Source organism: Coenobita brevimanus, chromosome 61 (genome assembly GCF_032717465.1).
Source record: "Coenobita brevimanus isolate Jiangsu-jjx chromosome 61, ASM3271746v2, whole genome shotgun sequence".
Classification (NCBI taxonomy): Eukaryota; Metazoa; Arthropoda; class Malacostraca; order Decapoda; family Coenobitidae; genus Coenobita; species Coenobita brevimanus.
The window spans coordinates 31,550,112-31,564,191 of NC_137014.1; the positions used below are offsets into that span (position 1 = coordinate 31,550,112).

General features: G+C 39.6%; 1 protein-coding gene across 1 annotated transcript in view; it reads left to right on the top strand.

Moving 5' to 3' along the window:
- The window catches only part of LOC145403631 (uncharacterized), a 109,665-nt gene that overhangs the window by 18,738 nt on the left and 76,847 nt on the right, over positions 1–14,080 (top strand). Inside the window, exon 5 of the mRNA XM_080275310.1 lies at positions 13,880–14,008. Within this exon, the coding sequence (XP_080131436.1) occupies positions 13,880–14,008 (129 nt within the window). The remainder of the gene's footprint in view (positions 1–13,879; positions 14,009–14,080) is intronic.

The window sequence follows — 14,080 nt, forward strand, 5'->3', positions numbered from 1 at the left end:
GATGAAAATCTCCTACGAGTTCCAAATTGGTGGAAGTAGGTCAAGGTTAAATTCCAAGCCGCGCTAGATATGTATCGGCTCACGGCTGGTGTGATTTCCCTCCTTGGGGGGGGGGGCCTCTAGTTATTATTATTATTATTATTATTATTATTTTGACGGCGATTTGTTTGTGGCCACCGCCTCTGGGATTAAGGCATCTGATGACAGACAGACAAGTAGACATATAGACCAGGGCAATGCAACAACTGTAGAAGTACGTTCGGATTATGAAACTCAGATTAACAAAAAAGCCATACATAATTTTACCTCTATTTCTTCTCTCTATCTAAGGTTTTATACACAGAGAGAATAAAAAATTAATATATTATTTACGAAGCATTTTCTACTAAATACATGAATAAAAAGAAAAACGCAAAACAGTTTGGGAGAGAGATGTATGGCTGCAGTCAGTAAACTTAAGATGAATAAAACACTGGTGCCGGACGAAATTTCGTCATGCGTAACAAAGGACGTTCATGATGAAATATCAAAATCTTTAACTGAACTTTTGAACATATCTGTAAGAGCATCACGATACCACACGAGTGGAGGGTAGCAAATGTTACCCCATTAAAAAAAAAAAAATGCAACTAAGTACAAGCACAAAATTACCCCCAAACTAGCTTAATGTCAGGGGTTTGCAGATTGCTAGAAACTGTTATCATAGGCAAGTTTGTCAGACTCTTTGAAACAAATAATCTTACCACTGGTTCACTGCATGGTTTTCCTAATAATCGCTAATGCCTTATGAATCTCTTAGATTTTTTCAACGATGTATTAAAGGTGTATGACGAAACTAAATCTGTTGAACCTGTCTATCTTGACTTAAAAAAAAACGTTTGGCAGAGTTCCATACAAAAGACTTTTTCAGAAATTAGAGGCACATGGTTTCAGAGGCACCGTGCACAGGTGGAGAGCAAAGAGTTGTTTATTACATGGGGAAAAAAATTAGATTGGATAAATAATACAGGTTAGAAATTGAGTGCCACAAGGTTCAGTCTTGAGGCCTATTCTGTTTAAAATACAGTACACACACACACACACACACACACACACACACACATATATATATATATATATATATATATATATATATATATATATATATATACAGTAACCCCGCGTTATATGATGCCTCTTTATGCGATATTTTGCTTATACAATGATGACATTTTAGTACCCTATGTTCACTGTACAATGGGAACGATTTTCTACAATGATGGATCATCCGCGGCTAATTGAACAGCGAATGTGCGAACGCAACGCAAACGTCCCCACACGGTCGGCGCTGGACAACACACACTTGTCCACCGGTCCAGCCTCATCAGCCAGACCTTCCCAGCCCACCAGCCCTGCCTAGGCGACCAGTTCTGACAGTGATGAGTGAGGGCTGTGAGGCCCTTATTTTCCCTTAGCCTCAGAGTCGGGACAATTTGCCGTCAAGTCATTTTACTGTCAGGACGATTCCCCGTCATTTATTTACTTTATTTAGCAAGTAAACTAGTTTTTGAATTATATGAGTTATCAATGTGATGATGGTTTATTGCTTTTATAGTAAATGTAAAATATGGCATCAAATAATGGGTATTAACTGAAAAAATATAAATATATTGAAATGTGAATCAGCTGATTTATGATCGTTCCTTCATCTTAACATAAGGCTACATACGAGACATTAGCATTTATATAAATGCCTAATGACCTTAAGTGAACGACCGACATACTTTGGAATTATACGAATGATCTTCATATTACGTCTATATAAACGTTTCGGGACAATTCGCCATCACAACAAAAACAAGACAATTCACCATCAGGACTTTTTGCCATCAGAACTTTTTGCCGTCAGGATGATTCCCCGTCGTTTATTTACATATCAGTGTATTAAGCAACTACACTAGTTTTTGAATACTGTACTTGTACAGTAAAGTCGTTTTAAAATATACCCAGGATGTTGTAGTACCAATGGAAATTAATGAAGACTGTTATGGGTGACGCCAGAATAAAATTCAAAGTCAACTACAGTGAGGTAGAGACAATTATTTTCTAAAAATGCAACTTAGAATTGACATCCAAAGCCTACGCTATTGCATGAACATAGACTTTGATAGATCCCCCTGAAAATTAGTTATTAAAATATCAATCAATAATAAGTATGTTTATAGAATGACGGAGAATTGTCCCGACGGGGAATGATCCATATTTTGACGGTTAATTGTTGACTTCACGACAAATTGTGTAGGAACCACATCAACAACCTTACTTGCTTCAGTAAAGGTAAGAACTACTGTATACTGTAGTTTCCATGGGTTTTTCCTCTTTATTCAGTATTATTGTGTTTTTTGAAATATTTAAACATAAGGATATTTCATGTATGTGAGTGCTAAGGTGTGTATATGTGTGAGTTTAGGCAGGTCAGGGAAACGTATCCCCATTGACTCCGTGTTATAATGGGTTTTCAGGAACGGAACCCCATCGTATAACGAGGGGGAGTGGAATCAAGGTCCAAGTAAAATGGAGAAATAGAAGAAGGGAAGGACGGGAGGAAGGAGTAGATACAAGGAGAATGGAAAGGTTACAAGAGGATGAGAAAAAGGCAGAATATAAGAGAGAAGTGGAGGAACGATTGGGTAAATATGAACTGGAGTAGATGGGGGACATGGAAGATGTGTGCATGATATTCACAGAAGAAATATGTGCAGCATGTGAGGTAGTGTGTAGTGTGAAGAGAAGACGAAAGGGGGTGCAAGGAACAGCATGGTGGAATGAAGATGTGAGACAGGCTGTGGCACAAAAGAAAAAAGCATATAGTGAATGTATGAGAAATAGGGGCGTGGAAGAAGTTGAGAGACAGAAGAGAGAGTTATATGCAGAAAGGAAGAAAAAGGGGAAAAGATTAGTAAGAGGAGAGTAAGAAGAGAGTGGATGAGGAATTTGGAAGGAATTTGAGTGTCAAGTGGAGGGAATGTAAGAAAATGTTCTGGAAAGAGGTAAAGAGACTCAGACAGGGTGGCAATGAAGTTAGTAGGGGAAAGATAAAAATGGTAGATTACTAGTTGAGAGGGGGGGAAAAAGTGAGCGGATGGAGAGAACACTTTAATGAATTGTTGAACATAGAAAATGAAAGTAGCATGAATATAAGTGGCTGGAGAATGGCTGGGAGAAGGAGGGAGGTGAGAAGAGAGGAAGATATCAGTAGGATGGATGAAGCAATGAAGAAAGTCAATATGGGGAAAGCCCCAGGAATTGATGGAGTGTGTGGTGAAATGCTGAACCAGGGGGAAAGATAGTAGTAGAATTGATGTGGAAGATGTGCAGATTGGCCTGGGAGGAAGGTAGAGTCCCGGAGGATTGGGAGTCAGGTATAATTATTCCCTTGTACAAAGGGAAGGGGTAAAAAAAGTAATTGGTAATCATAGGGGCATTTGTCTTCTTAGTGCAATAGGAAAAGTATACGGTAGCATACTTATTGAGAGAGTTAGGGAAATAACAGAGGAATTAGTAAGAGAAGAATAAGGAGGATTTGGGAAGGGAAGAGGTTGTGTAGATCAGATATTCATTCATAGATCTTTAGTGGAAAAGTTTCTAGAGAAGGGAAAGAAGTTGTATCCGGCCTTCATGGACTTGGAGAAAGCATATGACAGGGTGGACTGACAAGGATTATGGAAATAGATGGGAAGTTGTTGAATGCTGTGAAGAGTATTTATGACGGTGCTAAGGCTGCAATGTGTGTAGATAGTGAACTGAGTGCGTTTTGCTATTTGAAGGTTGGGTTAAAACAGGGATGTGTCATTTCTCCATGATTGTTCAATCTGTATATGGATGGGGTTATTTAAGAGATACAAGGTAGGGCAGTGGATGTTGGAGTGGCCCTAATGAGAAAGGGCAGTGTTTGGAAACTCCCTGTACTGTTGTTTGCAGATGATATATTGTGTTGTTAAGTGAAGACGAAGGGGAGCTGCAAGGCTTGGTGGATAAGTTTGGGAGTGTGTAAGAAACGGAATCTAAAGGTGAATGTAGGGAAGAGTAAAGTTATGGTTTTCGTGAGAGGTGAAGTCAGTTAATGTACAATGAGGTTGGATCATGAGGAAATGGAAAATGTGGGTACGTTTAAGTACTTGGGTAGTGTGATGAGTAAGGATGGAAGTTTGGAGGGTGAAGTGCTCGAAAGGGTACAACAGGGAAGAAAGGTTGCTGGTTCCTTGAAGGCAGTGATAAGAAACAGAGAAGTGAGCATGGAAGAGAAAAAGTTATTACATGACAGTATTGTGATACTAACTCTAACGTATGGAAGTGAAGCTTGGACGTTGTTGGAGGGACACAAGAGTGAGAGCAGTGGATATGAGTTATTTGAGAGGAGCCTGTGGAGTCACACGGAGAGACAGACTGACAAATGAGGATGTGAAGGAGCGTTGTGGTGTGGATGTGATTGGAAGCGTTAGGAGAAACACATTGAGGTGGTTTGGCCATGTGGAGAGGATGGAGAGTGAGAGACTGACGAGGAGAGTGTATGTGAGTGAGGTGGAGTGGGAGAGAGGGAGGAGAAGGCCAAGGATGAGATGGAGGGATGGAGTGGAAAGGTATATGAGAGAAGGGGGTGTGAACTGGGAGCTGGGCAGTGAAATGGCTGGGAACAGGGTGACGTGGAGGCGATTTGTTTGTGGCCACCCCGTATAAGGGATTGAGGCATCTGGCAATATATATATATATATATAATGTTAGTGAAGGAATAATTTGTAAAATTCTAAATTTGCCGATGATAAAAATGTGTCACCATGCAGACACAGCATTACGAAGGCAGGCAGTTCAAAGATGTCTTGATCAACTGTTTAGCTGAATCCAAGTTTTGAAAATGGATTTCAGTATTAGTAAATATAAAGTGCCTTACACTGGCAGTAAACACGTGGGGGCCAGTTTTGTATGAATAACATTCAACTGGATAATGTAAGCCATGAAAAAGATTTATGAGTTATCATAACAAATTATTTGAAACCGTGCAAGCAGTGTACAGATGCAGTAAAAAAAATAATGGTTGTATTAATAGGTGGAACATTCGAATATCATTCTGCAAATGCTGTTTTCACCTTCTACGGTTTTCTAATACGCGCACTATTGGAATACTGTGTCCAGTTTGGTCATCTTATTTTTAAAAATTGGGGAAACTCGAGAGTTTGCAGCAAAGGGTGAAAAAATAATACCTACACTGGTATGAGGAACGTTCGGAACTAAGGCTGTTTACCTCATCTAGGTGAAGACAACAAGGGGACTTGTTTCAAGTGCACACAAATATGGCAGTTGAAAAGTACTTCACTGTAGATTGATCAAAGTATACTAGAGATAACGGACATAAAGCTATTGGCAAGCGTTTTCACTCACATGAAGCAAAGCACTTCTTCAACAGAGTTGTAAACATATGGAACAAGTTGCCTCCTAATGTGATAAAGTCTGATACAGTACTGACTTTCAGAAACCACTTGGATAAGTATTTGTTCCTAGTTCAGCATGTTCACTTATGAATTATGCATTTCCGAATTATGATATCTTACAATACAAAACATGGAGGCAGAAACTGTAGAATCAATCCCCAATTAAGCATATTTACTACTGAGTAATGTCTTTCTGAATTATAATTTCTTGCAGTACAAAACGTGGACGGCATAGCCGCAGAACTAATCCCCAGCGAAGTGTATTCACTCCTGAATAATAACCATCTGAATTGTGATGCCTTATAGTACAAAACATGGAGGCCTTGACCACAGAACACCATCATTATGTTCCGTATGTTGATTAGATGTTTTTCCTTTGCAGGTTACATTAGTATAAAATATGATATCCTCTAATCCTTCCGTATGAAATTTCCATGTCACCTTTTCTGTGTTGCATGGTAGTCCATCTCACTATTCCTGCCGGCTTCACCTGGGTGATGGGAGTCTTCCTGCATTCTCATCCTTGTTTTTGACCCATGGAGTAGTTACATCAGCTATCACCAATCTAAGAAGAAAGAGGCCCGAAAGAACCAGTAGCTCTGTTGTCGTTTGCTTCCCTTTGTAATTTTTCACACACACACACACACGCACGCACACGCACACACACACACACACACACACACACACACACACACACACACACACACACACACACACACACACACACACACACACACACACACACACACACACACACACACACACACACACACACAGACACACCCACACACACACACACACACACACACACACACACACACACACACACACACACACACACACACACACACACACACACACACACACACACACACACACACACACACACACACACACACACACACACACACACACACACACACACACACACACACACACACACACACACACACACACACACACACACACACACACACACACACACACACACACACACACACACACACACACACACACACACACACACACACACACACACACACACACACACACACACACACACACACACCATCATCATCAAAAACATCATGACCATTTTTCAACCTAAGGATGAGATGAAATAGTATACAGAAAAAAGAAAAGAAAAAATAGAATACGTAGGTTTGCCAACTATCAGTAGTATACCCAGTAAAACCCGGCAATAAATTCTGACATTATATATATATATATATATATATATATATATATATACATACATATATATATATATATATATATATATATATATATATATATATGGAGCCCCTGTGATACAGTGGTAAAGCATGCGATTTTGTACACTGAAGAACAAAGGTTCGCGCCCTGCCAAGATATTAAACTTTGAGAGCGTTCTTCAGGCCACGCACTGCATTGGCGGACATAAGGGGTGCTGTGGCTGAACCAGTGTCGCATACTATAAAAGTATGCTAGCACCCAGTCGGCTTGCGCGGGCCAATTACACTTGGTTCACAGACTACACACACATCCAAAGCCACTCCAACACTACAATTACACTTACAAGCACTTCTCACGCTACATACAATCACTACTAGACAGCCTAAGCCACTTGGTAGAGATACATTGGCTGTATCATCCCTGCAATGGACACTCAAACGGCTGATGAGATATATCTATCTATCTATATACACACACACACACACACACACACATATATATATATATATATATATATATATATATATATATATATATATATATATATATATATATATATATATATATATATATTTATATATATATTATATATATATATATATATGGGGATACACATTTAAGCCCTTGTCACACAGTCACGATAATCGTCACGGTAGGGCTACTTATCAAATTTTTCGTTTGTCACGATAGCTGAACGACACCCTTATGACTGTGCTAAGTGTGTCATGACAGTCTTAAGATCGTCACGATCGAATCATGACAGCTCAACGACATCATCATTGGCGGTTATTTAAATTTTTAACGGTCATTTTCCTGTCATGACAAAGCCACGATGAGCACGACAGAGTCACGATGGCGTCATGAAGGTGTCACGATAACATCAGAAGTGTCGCCCACAGAGGGAAATAATTCCTATCAGATGAATATGTGCCGTACGTTAGTCTGTGACAAAAGAAACAAAATGTTTCTGGACAAAATTATATGTTATTATATAGTATTATATATTATTTATATAGTATATACACATCTATCTATCTGTCTGTCTATCTAATCTATCTCTATCTATCTATATATATAGTATATACTGTGTAGTATATGTTTAGTATTATATATTATATAGTATATACATTGTATATTATATAGAGTACATATATAGTATTATATAGTATTATATGTAGTATATATATATAGTAGATGTAGTATTTATAGTATATACAGTATATTTATAGTATTATATAGTATTATATATATATGTAGATTATATAGTATTATATAGTATTAAATAGTATATATATTTAGTATATATATGGTATATATACAGTATGTATAGAGTACAGTATATGTAGTACATGAATAGTATATCTATATTTATTTATCTGTATTCTATTTATGTACTATATACTGTATATATTATACATACTGTATATATACCGGTAGTATTATATAGTATTATATTGTATATATATTTTAGATATAGAGTATATCATTACAGTATGTATAGTATATATGTAGTACATAAATAGTATATATATCTATATCTATACCTATCTATCTATTTATATATGTATATATAGTATTATGTAATATTACATGGTATTATATATAATATATATAGTGTATATAATAGGTGTGGGCGCTCACCATCTACTCAATGTAGTGCTGCTCTAGGGTGTCTGCCCTTTCCTCTCCTCCATCCTTCTTTCCTTCCACCTTCTGTCTTTCTTTCCTTCAGTCTTTCCTCGTCTTTCTGCCTACGGGTAACTTTACAATTCCTCTTCTGGATTACTTTCCTTCATTCTTTCCTCTTCCTTCTGCCTGTGGGTGACTCTACACTGAGTGACAAGCCAAATGGTTTCCTGTACAAGAGGAAACCATTTACTACACTGGATGGTAACCATATAACCAGATTTTGGCGCCTGGTGGTTTAGTGGGTAATTATTGTGCTCCAATCGGATTAAACCGATGAAGGTATATATCTGAGGGGTGGTTGGGGTTCATTGCTCACGTAATGCCACTCAGGGATGAGCGAGGTTGGTCACTTTTGTGTTAAATGTCAGGACCAACTGCCTAACCCCGGGCTTCTACGCTCCTCATAGGGCAACATAGGATTGGATGATGGATGGATGGATGGTATATGTTTTGAATATATATAGTATAGTACATACAGTATATACATAGTACTACATAGTATATATATATATTATATAGTATATTATATAGTGTACAGTATATATTGTGTGAACGGCACAAAGACAGACCGTGGGCGTAGACTGATAAGAGCCGAGCGGGCCGTTGGTGCAGCCAAGGCCCATAAAACTTGTGACTTGTCATGACGGTCATAGCGCTGTCGTGACGCCGTCGAAACATTTTTTTCATCACGATTACGTCACGATAGCGTCATGATAGACCAATACGCATGACATGATAACGTCACGACAAATGCTACGTTGGGTACAAAATTCGTCGTTCCCAATTTTTTTGTGCAAGCACAAACTTTTCGTGACGGCCGAAGAATGTGCTAAGACCCAAGGCCCATAAAATGGGCCTTGCTAAGACCGTCACGATACGTCACGAAAGACCAAAAGGAAGCGTCATGATAGCGCTACAGCCGCTATTAGTAGTGCTATCGTGATGATTATCGTGACTGTGTGACCGGGGCTTAAACGCGCGTGTACAAATGTTTTTTATGCTTCTGACCGTGAACCGAACCTGAGACTTCTAGATAAAAAGTCAGGCAGTGTTACCATCACACCATGGCATGATAAAAGCTGAGGTGCCTGAATATATTGACGAATCAGGTAAATTCACTATGGGAGGATATATTTAATTCACAACACATCAAGCATTATTGCTCAGCCCCACGCAACTTGCCAATTAACAGAGCAGTTTTAATCTATCCCTGCCAGAACATGAGCGTCTTTATATGTTGGAGGGACACACATTACACCCGTGTGTATAAATGTTTTTTATGTGCTGTGATTGAAGTATATCTTTGAATAATGGATTTACCTTGTTCATCAAAAATTCAGGTAGCTTAGCTTTTATCACGCCATAGGGTAGTGATAATAGTGCCTGACTATTGTCTTGAAGTCTCGGGTTCGATTCCCTGTCAGGAGCAAAAAAAACATTTGTACACATGCGTGTAATGTGTCTCTCTCCAGCATATAAAGACGCTTGCGTTGTGGGTGGGATAGATTAAAACTGCTCTGTCACTTGCCGAGTTGCGTGGGGTTGAGCAATAATTCTAATGTGTTCTGACTGAAATATATCCTCCAATAATGGATTTATCTGGTTTGTCAAAAAATAAAATAATTCAGCTTCTATCACGCCATGGTGTAGTGGTAACAGTGCCTGGCTTTTTCTAGAAGTCTTCGGTTCGATTCCTGGTCATGAGCATAAACACACACAACACACACACACACACACACACATATATATATATATATATATATATATATATATATATATATATATATATATATATAAGAAAAATGGCGCACTATAAGCACGCATCTGAGTCCGCAGGGGGGGGGGGACCATAAATGCCCCTACCATTCGCTCCTCTTTCGGTGATGACTCAACGTGCCTGGAACCACTGTCTAATTCATTTCTTCTTTTCTGCAACATTCTCGGCCTTTTCTCTAAATTTCCCTCTGTTGAACACCACCTCTTTTCCTCGAAACCTCACCTTCTCTTTTTAACCGAGACTCAGCTGTCTGAGGCAACTGACAGCAAATCTTTTTCTGTATCCTCCTACTTTCTCTATACTCATTTCAAAGCCAAAGGTGGCTGTTGTGTATATGTATGCAGCGACCTATCTTGCTCTCGTGTTCCTTAACTTGATTCTTCTGAATTCTCTACTCTCTGGATTCGGCTCTCCTGTCATTCTCTGATAAAATATATCTGTGCTGTTTACTTATCTCCTAACTCTACTATCAAAAATTCTTCGACTATCTTACCTCTACGATGGAACACATTTTATCCATTTCTCCTTTCTCGGAAATCTCCATTCTAGGAGACTTCAATGTTCACCATCACCTTTGGCTCTCCTCTCCTTTCACTGACCCACCTGGTGAACAAGCCTGCATCTTTTCTATCCTTAATGACCTAGAGCAGCTTGTACAGCACCCTACCCGTATCCCAGACAGCCTTGGAGAGAGCTCCAACATACTTGACCTCTTCCTTACAACTAATCCTTCTGCTTACACTGTTAATGTTTCCTCTCCGTTGGGCTCCTCCAATCATAACCTTATTACCTCAACCTGTCCTATCACTCCGGTATGGCCAGTGGACTCTTCAAAGAAACGTTGGCACTTTGGAGCTGCGGATTAGGAGGCCCTCAGGCAGTACTTCTTTGATTTTCCTTGGAATGATTATTGCTTCCATGGCCTGGAGCATCCTGAGTGTGCCTTGCACATTATGCATGGTATTCTCTCAGCCATGGAAGCATACATTCCCTTCTCATATCCTTTGTCTAATGCAAGAAAGCCTTGGTTTAATCATGCTTGTTCTAATGTTGTCTGCAACAAGGAGAGGGCCTATAATTGGTACCAGAGCCAACCCACCCCTGATTCACATCTTGTTTATGTTTCTGCCCGGAATCATGCTAAGTCTGTTCTTCGCTCTTCTAAAAATAATTTCATCCGTACTAAATACTCTCAACTCCCCAACTCGAATTCTTCCTGCTCCTTCTGACACCTTGCCAAAAACCTTTCAAACAACTTTACCTCATCATCCTTCCCTCCACTTTTCTACTCTGGTGGCTCTGTAGCTATTTCTACTGATAAAGCAGATCTCTTCGCTCAGACTCTCTCCTCCAGTTCCACCTTAGACGATTCCGGTGCTGTTCCTCCATCAATTCCCCCCTCTGACTTCCTCTTGCTTGACATTAAAATGTCCTCAGTTGATGTATTTTCTGCCATCACCGGCCTCAGTACTAACAAGGCATATGGGCCTGATGGAGTCCCTCCTGTTGTCCTCAAGAACTGTGCTTCTGTGCTTACACCCTGCCTAGGTAAACTCTTTCGCCTTTGTCTGTCAACTTGTACCTTTCCTTCTTGCTGGAAGTTTGCTCCCATTCAGCCAGTCCCAAAGAAGGGTGACCATTCCCAACCCTCTAACTATCGTCCAGTTGCTTTGACATCCTGTGTCGCAAAAGTTTTCGAGTCTATTCTCAACAGAAAAATTTTAAAGCATCTTTCCTATCACAACCTTCTTTCTGATCGTCAGTATGGGTTCCGTCAGGGACACTCCACTAGTGATCTTCTCACCTACCTTTCAGACTCCTGGTCATCCTCCATTCGGGACTTTGGAAAAAGCTTTGCCATTGCACTTGACATCTCGAAGGCTGCCGATCGAGTCTTGCATAAATCTTTAGTTTCCAAACTGCCCTCTTGTGGTTTCTATCCTTCTGTCTGTGCCTTCATCTACAGCTTCCTTTCTGGTCGTTCTGTAGATGCTGTTGTGGACGGCCATTGTTCTGCTCCTAGACCTATCAACAGTGGTGTTTCTCAGGGCTCTCTCCTATCACCAGCTCTCTTCCTTTTATTCATCAATGATCTTCTAAGCTGTACATCTAACCCTATCTACTCACGCTGATGATTCCACCCTTCACCTTTCCATTCGGTTTCCGCAACGTCCATCTCAGCAGTTACTTCAACAAACAAGGGATGAGGCTATGGCACACCTAATGTCTGACTTGGCTTGTATCTCTGACTGTGGTAAAAATAATCTTGTTTTTAAAGCATCAAAGACTCAGTTTTTACACCTATCAACCCGACACAATCTTCCACAGGAGTACCCACTAATGTTTAATAATATCCAGCTCAATCCTGCATCATCCTTGAACATGCTTGGGGTTTCATTCACTCGGGACTTATCTTGGAAAGATTATATTGCATCTCTTGTTTAATCTGCTTCCACGAGAGAATGTGTGCTAAGCAGGCTTCGTGCCTTCTTTACCCCTGCACAGTTGCTGACTTTATACACGGGTTTTATTCGTCCCTGTTTAGAGTACAACTCTCATGTGTGGGAAGGCTTCCAACAAACAGCTCTTCTCAATAGGGTGGAGTCAAAGGCGTTTTGTCTCATCATCTCTCCGCCTCATACTGGCTTTGTCTATTTGTTGCACTGTTGCCTCTTTATCTCTTTTCTAACGCTACTTCAATGGTCACTGCATCTCTGAACTGTCTGCTTACATCCCTCCACCTCTACAACGGGTGAGTAGCACACTTCTAGCAACAAACTCTCATCCTTTTTCTGTCCAACACACTAATGCAAGAGTTAACAGTTACTCCCAGTCCTTCACTCATGCAACAGGTCAACTCTGGAACTGTCTCCCTTTGTATTTCCTGCTAGCTATTATCTCCAGTCTTTCAAACGCAGCGTGTCCAGGCATCTCGAAATGAACGGATCTTGAATGTGGCTCTCTTTTGTATTGTTTTTGTTTTTTCTTGGAAGGAACTGTTTTACGGGCTGAGCCTTTGATTCCATCCTCCTGGCATAAATATATGATTATATAAATATAAATGAATAAATAAATAAATAAATAAATAAATAAATATATATATATATATATATATATATATATATATGTGTGTGTGTGTGTGTGTATGTTTATATATATATATATATATATATATATATATATATATATATTTTATAAATGTGTATCACAAAGACTAAACCAACCAGATAATCAATTCGTCGACTGTGTTGAAAGAAGGTTGTGAAACACTTGTTATATATTCCTCCGTATATAATTCATACAACCATCTTTTTGAAAACAAATTTCGTGACTAACAGTGTTACCTAATGTTAATCTCTTGTTACGGCTCAGTAGCTCCATAACACTCCTTCGTGACTAGCATCTGTTTTTGGTATTACCCTCTTGCTACTATTCAGTGGCAGCATAAGATAAGAACACAGCTGCTCTGCATCTTTTACAAGGCACTTCTTCGTGACTAGCAACATATTTCAGTGTTAATCTCTTGTTATATCCAGGTTGGAAAGATAACCAACTTTGGCCAGGCTAGTATGGAAAGATAACATCAATGACTTACTACACCGCAAATTTATATCTCCTCAGACTTTTCACCACCACCACCATCCAAACTTTATTTTACCACCTATGAGCATACAGGAGCAGTCTGCCGAAACTGTTGTGTGCCTTTCTTATCGTTTCCATAATTCTGTCTCAGGACGAGATCCGTGCCAACACTGAGGACTGGAGTGCCCTGGGGATGCATGGCAATATGTCTGGCCCACTGGTAGTCGAGGGAACCTTCAGCATGGACAGGATGATTGGACCCCCAGGTGATGGCAGGCTGGTGAGTAGTAGGCTATAGCATTTGCTTTAGCCTGACGAAAATCCATAACTCCTTTCAATTCAGATGATGGCA